Source organism: Cervus canadensis, chromosome 8 (genome assembly GCF_019320065.1).
Source record: "Cervus canadensis isolate Bull #8, Minnesota chromosome 8, ASM1932006v1, whole genome shotgun sequence".
NCBI classification, from domain to species: Eukaryota; Metazoa; Chordata; class Mammalia; order Artiodactyla; family Cervidae; genus Cervus; species Cervus canadensis.
The window spans coordinates 36,960,972-36,973,091 of NC_057393.1; the positions used below are offsets into that span (position 1 = coordinate 36,960,972).

Genomic DNA, 12,120 nt, shown 5'->3' on the forward strand with positions numbered 1-12,120 from the left:
AAATTCCAGTATTTTGGTCATCTGACAGGAACAGCTGACTCATTGGAAAAGTCCCTGATGCTGGGAAAGATTGAGGGCAGAAAGAGAAGAGGGCATCAGAGGATGAGATGGCTGGCTGGATGGCATCACCGATGCAATCGACATGAGCTTGGGCAAACTTCGGGAGATGCTGAGGAACAGGGAGGCCTGGCGTTGGGAAGTATTGGCTCCGTGACTGAACAACAACAATCAAAATTAAACTAGTTCCTTTCTCATGAATAGTTGGTTTGTTTCTAATCTTTTCCTACTACATACAATGTTGCCAGGAGTAACTAAAGAGAAAACTGACAGTATCTGGCAACTTCTTTAATTTGGGGAAAGAAGATGACAATTGGATATCCAAAATATAAAGGAAAACAGGATGTTTCCTAAGATAAGATTATTTGTTTTTGGAAATGCTTAAATGCTTTTGGACACCTGTTTGAGGAACAAATGTCCAATAAGTAGAAGGTTCTGTATATTTCTAACTAAGGAAATTAGTATGAACTAACAACTGACATTTGAAGTCCTGGCCGTAAAGATGGTGTTTGAAGCCATGCAAGAAAATGAAGCTGACTAGAGAGCACTAGTTTTCTGTTCTGTTGAAAGAAGTACGTTTCTCATCAAAGATCTATGCCTTCTTATCTTACACTTTCTCAACTTCTCAAGGTATTCCCATCCACATCAACCTCTCCCTCTCCACCAGATCATTTCCAACAGCATGTAAACATGCTCTATGTTTCATTTTATTAAAAATATTCTCCTTGAATTCACATGTCCATTTCTCTGCTCCCCTGAATATTCAAACCTCCAGGAAAGTGAAAGTGAAGTCATTCAGTTGTATCCAACTCTTTGGGACGCCATGGACTGTAGCCTACCAGGCTCCTCCATCCATGGGATTTTCCAGGCAAGAATACTGGAGTGGGCTGCCATTTCCTTCTCCAGGGGATCTTCCCAACCCAAGGATCGAACCCGGGTCTCCCACATTGTAGGCAGATGCTTTACCGTCTGAACCACCAGGGAAACCCTACGGACTGTCCCCAGTTCTCTATCTCTCATTTACTCCTCTTCCAAACCCAGTCTGGCTGCTGCTTTATGACTGGTTTCATCGAGGCCACCTACAAACCCCATGTTGCCAAACCCAAAGGACACACGTCTGTTCTCATTTGACTAGATCTCTCAGCAACATTCAGCAACTGACTTGACAATTGACTAATCCCTCTCTTGTGAAAAATATCTCTGTTTCCATGACATCACACCGTTCTGGTTTTTCTTGCCTCATCAGTTCATTTAACAAATGATCAGGGAGGGATTTCCCTGGTAGTCCAGTGGTTAAGACTTTGCTTTCCAATGCAGGGGGTGCAAGTTTGATACCTGGTTGGGGAGCTAAGATCGCACAAGCCTTGATGCCAAACAAAACAAAATGAAAAACAAAAATAATATTGGGACAAATTCAATAAAGACTCAAACAAACAAAGAAACCAAATGATCAGGGAATCAACGAGGTGATGACACTTTTCGGGGTGCCTCTGACTTACTAGTGTACAAAACAGACCAAATATCTGCCTTTGAGGAACTTCCATGGAGGTAGAGGAGATGAACAACAAATGCACAAAGTATGTATGTTAGAAGGTAATTAGAAAAAGAGGAGAGTAAGAAGTGATCAGGGATTCCCTTGTGGCTCAGTGGTAAAGAATCAGACTGCCGATGCAGAAGACACAAGTTCAATCCCTCATCCAGAAGGTCACACATGCTGTGGGGCAACTAAGCCCATATGGCACAACTACTGAGCCTGTACTCTAGAGTGCAAAAGCTGCACCTACTGAAGCCCGAGGGCCCTAGAGCCCGTGCTCTGCAAATAGTCACTGCAACAAGAAGCCTGAAAAAAGAAAAAAAAGCCTGAGTATCACAACTAGAGAAAGGCCCGAGCAGCAACGAAGATCCAGCAAAAAAAAAAAAAACACGAAACGGTGATCCAAGTGTGTATATGGAGGGGGGTCATAAAGTAGAACAGTGAGGTCACCACAGGCCTTGCTGAGATGGTGACATTTGGCCCAAGACTTGAAGGAGAGAGAACTAGCCCTACTGACCAACAGTTAGAAGGCTAGAATAACTGGCGCTGAATGAGAAAGGGGTAGCAGAGTAGGAGGTGAGGTTAGAAGTAATGAGGACCAGCTACAGAGGCTTGAGGACCACTGTAAGAATTCTGGCTTTTTTACAGTGAGGAAAAAGGAAGTGTCACCGTAGGATTCTGAGTTGGTAAATTACATGATATGACATATATGAAAAGTACCCTCTGGCTGTTGGGTTGAGACAAGATTTAAAGGGGTTTAGGTTAGAAACCAATGAAAGATCATGGTAGTTTGGACCATAAAGTGGTGGCACCTGTCAGAATATTAAGTGGCAGATTCTGGGTACTCTGAAGGTAGGGCCACCACAGTTTGCTCTCAGATTGGATGTGGGGTGAGGGTAAGCGTGAGAGGGTGAGGAGGTTAAGAGAAGGTGGGGACAAGGGAGGAGCCACGGCTGACTCCAAGGTTTTTGGACTAAGGAATGAAGGAGTGGGGTTAGCATCAACTGAGACAGGAAGGTTACAGACTAAAGAGCTCTGTGGCAGATGAGAAACTCAAGTTTTGGACGTGTCCTACCTCCTTAGGGGCTTCTTGCTTATTCCATCTGATTTTTAAATGCTGGGATTTCTCAAGACTCAGTTCTCTTCCCCCCTCATCTTCTCCCATGGCTTTAAATACCACCTAGATACACAACCCGCAAATTGAAATCTCCAGTCTAGATTTTTCACCTGAATTCCAGACTGTTTACTAGACATATCTCCACCTGGGTATTTCGAAGGCATCTCAAACTCAACACGTTCTCTAACTTCTCTTCATTCCACTGACGCTGCCCAACCCCCCGCCCCACTGTCTCCAGCCTGAACCACTGCAAAAGCCTCCTTAATAGGGCCTCACATTTCCACTGTCCCCAGCGATCTTTCAAAAACAATCCTCGTATCATACCCTCATTTAAAGTAATTCATTGGCTTCCCACTGACACTCTTAGAATAAAATTCAATCATGCTACCATGGCCTACAAGGCCTGCTGCCTGAACTGGCCATTACCTACTTCTCTATCTTCATTTCAAACCACTTTTCCCTTTCAGAACTACGATCCAGCTTTCTTTCGGTTCATCGAGTGTGCCAACCTTCCTTTAGTGTATGCTGTCTGTCTGCCTGGCCTCCTCCTCCCTTGTTCTTTGCCTTTCTATTCACTGTCTAATGTCTCCACCTTAAAGGGGCCATCCCTCATCATTCTATCTAAAGCAGTCCATTCTGCACAGTCATACAATCAATTCAGTTGGTTTCCCCCTCTCCTCCATTAGAACTCAAGCTCCAGAAAAAACACAGGGGTTTTTGGCTTTGCTATTCACAGCAGTATCCTCTGGTACTTATTAAAACTTGTAAATACTGTTCAGAACTAATCTCCTGAACTCCTGAGGTCCACAAAAGGAGGGTCAATGTCTATCTTAATTCATCCCTACCTCCCCAGTGTCCTGCACACTGCCTGGCACACAGCAACAAAAAAATCTGTTCATATTTGCTGAAAAAATACATCGTGGTACGAGAAAAGGAGAAAAGGAGAAGTAAAACTTAGAAAGAATAGCACTGCAAAAGCCAACAGGGAAAATTTCAAGGAAGAAAGGTCAAATCTGCTGCCATGACAGTCTGACCCGAACATTCCTTATCACAGCTTGGGCACTGTGATCACACTGTCCTCCCAAGTGCGCCACCCCCAGCTGCCCCAATCAGTGGTTCTGCTATTTCAGCCACTTAGCATGCACCTGGAAGAAAAACTTTTATTAAAGACTTCACTTGGAGAGTAAGAGAAAAAGAACCAGAATAAAGAAAAGTTAGTAAAGGTATCTCTTTGGAAAGTTACTTGATGTACTCAAGGACCTTGAGAAGGATCACTATTTCTTCAGTGGTAATATTGTCTGAAGTAGTCAAACTGGTGACTCACAGAGTAACTTCCCAAAAAAGGGGTGTGAGGTGGGCATAGAAATAGCTATAGTAGAACATCTAGTTGTTTTATGAGATAGTGTCAGGAAGGTATCTGTTATCAAGGATTAGTGATCAAGCTGAAGAAAGGTCAAGAGTAGCCTTTTGTTAAAATACCACTGAGAAAAGAAGATAGTTGCTTCAAATCAGAGTTAACAAGAGAGAATCAATACTGATGTGTTTGACTAAATACTGAAATTGAAGTTTTAGCTAGGGAGGCGATATGGGGAGTAATGGTTAAGGTGATTTTATCTACATAATTAGCAACAGTCCAAGACAAGGATGAGGACTTTCACCTCAACAACTGTATCAACATGATTTCCTAGCCATTAAGAGGTCTGAAACCCATCTGGAGACTGACAGAGAGATCAGCATGTTTTCCAAGTCACAGTGTAAGGACTATAATATGTGCATAGAGGTCATGCTGCTATTCTGAGAGTAGATAAGAGTCTGAGATTTAGAGTGTTTGAGTCACTTCTTGACATGAAAGGAATTATTTAGAAGGGGTCAGTAGGGAGCTATTTCAAATTTTAAAATCTACTTTTGGAAGTCTGGTGAAACCTTTAGATTTAAGGGCTTTCCAAACTCTAAGAGCTAATCCCTGATAAAATCCCCATTCTTACAGTCTCAAGAATAATTCAAAGCATTTCTGTTAAGTACTCATTTTTTGAAGAAAAAAGTTTTGCAAGGTATGTTCTGATCACGCTCTCACTGGCCAGGTAAAACATGAATAGGCATATCCTCAGAGTCGATGCCCAGCGCCCTATCCTAAGGATCTCTATACAAAGGCATCAGAAGCCTACAGTCAGTGGTCATGGCTGCTCAGGATACACTGTGATTTTATTTTACAATTATGTAATAGCACTCATCTTCAAACATGAAAATCCTGATGAAATCATACACTGAGTTTGAATTCACTATAGAGCCCTGACAGTGAAACAAAACAGGCTTACTTGGAAACTAAATTTGCTGATCAATAAAATGGCCGGCAAGATGTCCTGTTCACTTCTGTTCACTGGACAAGGCCAGTACTGGATATATAGGAGAACTTGATAAACATTTATTTAGTGTATAGATGATACTCTGCTGAAACAGTAAACAACCTCCACAGAAAACATGAAGTTAATGATTTGTGACAACTAAGAAAGTAGTCGATGCAATTTCCCTTTTGTTTCATTACTATTCAGATGCCATCAGTTTCCACAGTCCCAGGAACTGTCTTGCCAACCATGACTACTGTTAACAGTATCATATTTTCCTGCTATACTGGAAACATGCTTTCATCTGAATGGCTACCAAAAAGCTGTGAAGCACTGGAAGTCACTACAGAGAAACCAACTTAGACTCAGGAAGTTTCATTGAGAGCCCCTTTTTATAGCCTGAAGATAGAATGAGCCACTGATGATGCAGCAGGTCCAATATGCAGTGACAGTTATATGTTGCCAACCCAAAGCATCACACAGAGCTTTGTCAGAAGAAAACATTTTATATTTCTCATTTACTGTTATTAGATTGGTTCAAAAGTAATTGCAGTTTTACATTGTTGAACTTTGCCATTTGATAGTGGAATACATTTTTAAATAAATGTGGTTATGTTATACATCATTTTAATGCACATTTCTTGTTTTATGTTTTTTTGCTAATGACTTACTACTTGCTGGTTATTTTATATTTACTTTAGACTATAGAAATGCTGTTAAACAAAAAGCTAATTTGAGTCATTTTTTTAATTCGAGTTCAAAATGGGTCTGGGCCATAAAGCAGCAGGGACAACTCAAAACATCAACAATGCATTTGGCCCAAGAACTACAGTGCAGTGGTGGTTCAAGAAGTTTTTCTAAGGAGATGAGAGCCTTGAAGATGAGGAGTGTAGTGGCCGGCCATCAGAAGTTGACAAAGACCAAGTAAGAGCAATCATCGAAGCTGATCCTTTTACAACTACACAAGAAATTGCCAAACAACTCAACATCAATCATTCTATGGTTGTTTGGTATCTGAAGAAAATCAAAAGATGGGGAAAAAAAGTGGGTGCCTCATAAGCTGACCGCAAATAAAAAAAAAAAAACAAAAAAAACTCATCATTTTGAGGAGTTTTCTTCTTTACTCTACTCAAAAACAAAGAACCATTTCTCAATCAGACTGAAAAAGTGGATTTTACATAAAAACTGGAGATGACCACCTCAGTGATTGGACTCAGAAGCTGCTCCAAAGCACTTCCCAAAGCCAAACTTGCACCCCCAAAAAGTCATGATCACTGTTTCATGATCTGCTGCCCATCGAATCCACTACAGCTTTCTGAAACCATTACATCTGAGAAGTATGCTCATCAAATCAATGAGATGCACCAAAAACTGCAATGCTTGTAGCCAGCATCATCAATGGAAAGGATACAATTCTTTTCCATGACAACGCCCGACTGTACCTCACACAACCAACGCTTCAAAAGGTGAATGAATTGGGCTACAAAGTATTGCCTCATCTGCCATATTCACCTGATCTCTCGCCAACTGATTACCACTTCTTCAAGCATCTCGCGACAACTTTTTGCAGGGAAAACACTTCCACAATCAGTAGGAGGCAGAAAATGCTTTCCAAAAGCTCATCAAAACCCTAGGTATGGATTTTTACACTATAGGAAAAAACTTATTTCTCATTGGCAAAAATGTGTTGATTGTAATGGTTTGTATTTTTATTAATAGACATGTGTTTGAGCCTAGTTATGATGATTTAAATTTCATGGCCCAAAACCACAATTACTTTTGTACCCACCTAATAACGTTAGTTTAATAAGATCCAGAAAGAAGTACTTCCTGAATGTATTTGTTGAGAATGAGGAATACAGAGGAGAAGGCTTTGTCTAGTTCAACTTAGGACAAATAGTCTGGTCAGAGTAGGAGAAACTTTGGAAAGGATGCCATGGCCTCTAGGGTGATCAAAGTCTGACTATCTGAATGCAGAAATATTGAAACAAGTACTCCAAACTGGCTGCTACTGAGGTCTACTGCCTATCTCTAAATCCACCAACAGCTGAGGAAAAAGATGTAACTCAAGTCTTGATAATATACTACAATAAGAGATCTGGTAATAAAAAAAAAATCTGAAGTCTTAAATAGACTGGTCTTTGATACAGGGGTTTTCTACTTATACAGGATTTAATTATCCCCTACAGCAAAAAACAATCCTGAAAACAGTCTATAATTCTAGCCCTAGGTAAGAAATGGGGGTACTTTTGTGGATCTCCCGTAATTATGATGTTGGCCTACAGCCAAAAGAAGGAAATGCTTTTGAAACATTAATGGAGGGCTTCAATATCACCACTTTGGGAAAGGGTATCAGTGGTAATCACAAGAGCTATTCCATCTTGGCAGCTGAAAGTAAAAGTGTCAGTTGCCCAGTGTGTCTGACTCTGTACAACCCCATGGACTGTAGCCTACCAGACTCCTCTGTCCACAGAATTTTCCAGGCAAGAATACTGGAGTGGGTTGCCATTTCCTTCTCCAGGGGATCTTCCCAACCCAGGGATCAAACCCGGGTCTCTTTACCGTCTGAGCCACCAGGGAAGCCCCTTGGCAGCTGAGTTATTAACATCTTCAATTGGAAGAATCATTTCACTTTCTTATACAAGTCAGATTCTGACCTACCAGTCCAACTGCCTTTCTTATACAAAAATCCTTTCTACACCTCTCAAAGGTGCCAATTCAACCACTGTTCAGAGACTCCCAGCCAATCCCACAGTTGAGTAGATTGTTAAAGGCAGTCTGACTCCTTGTAACCTTTCACCTACTAGCCCCTAGCTTTGACTGCAAAGGCCACACAAGTCATATCCTCTCACTTTGTCTACTTGACTTCTTCCACATATGTGGATAGCAACACTGTTTAGCCTTAGTCTTCTTTTCCCTCTAGAATAAGTAGGTTTCCTATCAGTTGTTTGTATAAGAAATTCCAGGTGCTCTAGTTCACACTTGGTGTGGGGGAGTGGGAAGCTTTCTTATATGCAATTCATATACACAATTTATACGTAAATGAATGTAGCAACTGAGGTCTGATTAGCCCAAAGTACATGGCTGAGTAGCATACTATAAATACAGAAAAGTAACATACTAAGTACAAAACAAATGTTACTTTGTTTAACTAGAACTTTAACAATGCAAGTTCTTTTTCAACTTGTCTTCTCCAACTACAAGTATATACATACATATATATCATCTCTTTCCACCATCTCTATACCTGAATTCCTTGAACTGAATGTTATTTTAATTTTTTTTTCCATTGAACAATTCTCTGCATATATTAAAGAATATTTAAGATTCTCAAGTCAGAGAATTCTATTCTCCTGTTCTAAGATTCTTGAGAATGCTGTGTATTTCTTTCTTTGGCTATGATGGACAGTAAGATGACCTTCTCCCAAAGATTCTGGCCCTCTTCATTTTTTCAGAACCAAGTTCAGAGAAGCAATCTCCTTTACTGAAACCTGCTTTGTTTTCTAGGGGATTATACTGTCAAGAATTTCAGATGTTATTGCTTATAGCAAAATTAGAGCTGCAGCTTTCCTACCACCAACTTGCCTCTGCAAGTTTTGTAATGTGTCACAAAAAACTCATTCACACCCTCTGTGTGTGTGTTGGGGGGAGGGGATAGGTAAGGGGCTGGTGGCAGGGGGATTGAAGAGGAAACTTCTGACAAGCAGTGACTTCTAGAGGCATACTTATTTAAGAAATGGAATCTAGTCTGAAAACAGAAAAGTTACTGTTCATCTGATTATTTTTTCCATTTGACACAAGAACTTAACTCCTTTAGGGCTAGCAACTATTGTTTAACTGAACTAAATATTTTAGATGAAAAGACAGACCAAATTCTCTAAACTGTTCTATCATGATTCATTTTCCTTTCCACCGATCTCTCATTCCTGTTCCTTGGAATTGAAACAAAAAGACAAAATCATACCTACCCACCTTCCATAAAATGTCCAAGTTTTAACTGGCTTAAAAAAAAAATGTTCCCCTACAGCTTACCCTACAATGTACAAACACATGACACTGTTTGGTCAGGCAGTTACACAATCCCACCTACAGTGAACTTCCAATGACATGCTTATGTGCATGTTAACATAACTAATAACGCACTACCTACAAAGAGTTTATAAAATATATTCTCCACATATTAAGAAAAAATGCAAAAAAAAAAAAAAAAAAAGAAAAAGAGAAAATGCAGCTGGATGCATTTATTTAAAAATTTGAGCAAGAAGGTTCTCTCTCATTAATCTTAATAATTCAGATAGAATTTACAGAGTTAATTAAAGTTTCTTATACACCTGGGTTTAAATGCAGAGCTTTAAAACTCTGGTTTAATATAGACAATTAGTAATTTTTATTACTTTCTTTCATACTTCAAATTCTTAATCTTATAACCTGTACCTGATAATTTGGGTAAATTGTGAGGGGTAACTGGTTCCTAAAATAAGTTTTCCATTTCAGTTTGAACAAACCACAAAGTTTTCCACTTCAGTTTGGTAAAAAGTGCTTTGTTGTTGGGATAGAGCTCAGGGTGGGATGGTTGAGAGGAACAAGGTCAACAGGAAGCTAATCCATAACCTTAAGTCTCTAAATATTACTATTTTCAGATATGAACTCATTAATGCAACAAATTCTTGAAAGGTAGCAACTAAGATCTTCTTTGGTTATTTTTATCCCACAGATCAAGCAAACAGAATCTGAGTAACACTACCCTTTGGATTATGTATCAGTCGGTTATGACGGTTTCCCAAATCAGTTGCTTAAATGTTGACTACATGGACAAGCAGGACAATTCAAGTTAGAGACAGCGGTGATCATCAAAATTTTAGGCAAAACTAGCTAAACGTAAGATTAGACTTTAGTATTCTTCTCTTCCCTTTCCACTGCCCACAGGCTGTTCCTAGTTCTCCCACCAATGGTCCTCAAAACCTTCTCCCTTAAAAAGCTCCTCAATGGGAACCCAACAAATTTGTAATTGATGGAGAAAGCATACTTCTCAGTAGTATTTACATTCTAAATCAGGTACAGGTTAAGACAAACACATTTCCCAATGAAAGTGTAGAAGCAATGCTTGTGAACAAGGAAATCTTTCTTATGTTTCTCGGCTCATCATTCCAGAGTGCTTTAAAAAATACACTTCTGCTTTTCCAAAAAAAATACTTTAAATAATCATGTAATACACGATATGAAAAATCAGCATTATTGAAAACAGGAGAATCTATTCCCAATTCCAAGTCAGGCATGGCTCACTTGAGGACAGACATAATCACAATCCTTCTTCCAAGAGAAAAGTATAAATGCTTCATAGAAATAAGCTGTGTCCCGTCTCTAGTTTTTATATTCCTAAATTTAATACACATGTCATAAAGTGAACCTAGTAAACATACATAAAAATATGTATTATAAGTGTGTATGTGTGTAATTCAAACGATCTAAATCTCAGGATGACGCGAAGTTACTTCCAATTTAAAATCTAGACCCAAGCTAGAGTCCCCGCACCATTTTGCTGGCATTATACTACTCTCCACCCCAACTTATGTCTGGCAGAGACTACCTGCACGCATCCCGCACCCAGCCTAAGTCAGACCTCGGCTCTCCCAAACTTGACTATTTCCAGTTCCAGTCTCCAGAAACTTCCCAATGACTGCTACCCACGTAAACCCATTAACGCTAATGTGTCAATGGACTATTAAACTGATCCTCCTAAATTACATCCCTGCATTTTACGAAAGCCTTAAGAACGTTAACACAAAGGATTTTTAAGAGTTATAGTGGAAAGTGCAAGATAGGTAGGTTTGGGAGATAACTGGCCTTTAAAAATCACAAGGTCTACTTCGTCCCCTACTCTTTCTAGCCTGTAGAGGCCTTTTAGGGTAGTAAGACCGGAAGTGGGTACAGGTATTGTCGAAACAAAACAAAGCAAAAAAACCCCACAACAACTTCTTCCAGTGACTGTGGCACATTCACCCCCTAAACCCTAGGGGTCTCCTCACCTCCCATTCGACGACAACAAGAGAACCGGGACCGGAATCCCACGGGGAAAGGCCGGGGAGAGAGGAGCACTGTGTCTGGTTTCGGGCCTGCGAACCCGGGTACGCAGGTGGGGTCTGGGGCGAGGCAAGGCGGCGCTGGCCTCGCTTACCTGCGGCGAAGTGGAGCGGAGTGGACTTCCTGCCCGCCGTGTCGCGGCTGTTCACCTTCTCGGGCGTCACCAGCCTCTTAACTCGCTCCACGTCCCCGTTGCGGCAAGCCTCGAACAGCTCGCGAGCGGCCGGCTCCACGGCCTCGGCCGCCGCGCCCGCGCAGGCCGCGCCCCCGCCGGCGCAGCGGCGGCCTGACATTATTCTGGCCGCCGCCGCCGCCAGGAGCAGCGCCAGCAACGGCAGCAGGAGCCCCGGCCCCGCGAGCAGGAGGGCGAGGCCCCCCGGAGGAGACGCGCTCAGGGCCCGGGCCGCTCGGCTCCCTGCTGTCACCGGGCTCGGCGCAGTCCCATGGCCGCGCCACCTCGCGTCCCTCGATCGGCCTCGCGACCTCCGGCTACCCCGCCGCGGAGGCACCGAGAACCCGCCTTTCGAGCTCAGCAGCGACGCGGCGGCGGAAGTTGGCAAGGCCCCTCCCGCCAGCTCCGCTGAGCCCTGGGAGCGCACGTGACGTCGCGCCGCGCGTGCGCGGTGGCAGAAAGCAGGCCGGACAGGTTTCGGCCAGCGGGCCGCGCGGAGGGGTTTGTGGGAAATGTGAGGCGAGAGCCTCTGGCCGTGGGTGGAGTAGGGGCTTCGTCCCATCGCCATCTTTGTGGTGGGTTTTGCTGAAGTTGTATGTTTTACTTATTGTCTTTATAAAAAAATGGATTTCTTAATCTGAATTTCCTTATTGCACACAAAGGAACCTTTGAAAGTTTCCCCCCAGTTTTGGATGTTATTTTGGACTTCTTACTGCGCACATTTTCCATTTTTCAGCTTCCACAACCCCTTTCTCCTGGGGGTTTCTCCCTGGCACTGTCTCTTCCCTTCCCCGCAACTGCTGTTTTGGTTTTTGTG

At 42.0% G+C, this 12,120-nt stretch overlaps 1 protein-coding gene across 1 annotated transcript in view; it reads right to left on the minus strand.

Moving 5' to 3' along the window:
- The window catches only part of TNKS2 (tankyrase 2), a 63,682-nt gene extending 51,889 nt beyond the window's left edge, over window positions 1-11,793 (minus strand). Inside the window, exon 1 of the mRNA XM_043476014.1 lies at window positions 11,226-11,793. Coding sequence (XP_043331949.1) covers window positions 11,226-11,424 — 199 coding nt within the window. The 5' untranslated portion in view covers window positions 11,425-11,793. The remainder of the gene's footprint in view (window positions 1-11,225) is intronic.
- Window positions 11,794-12,120: the final 327 nt, after the last annotated feature.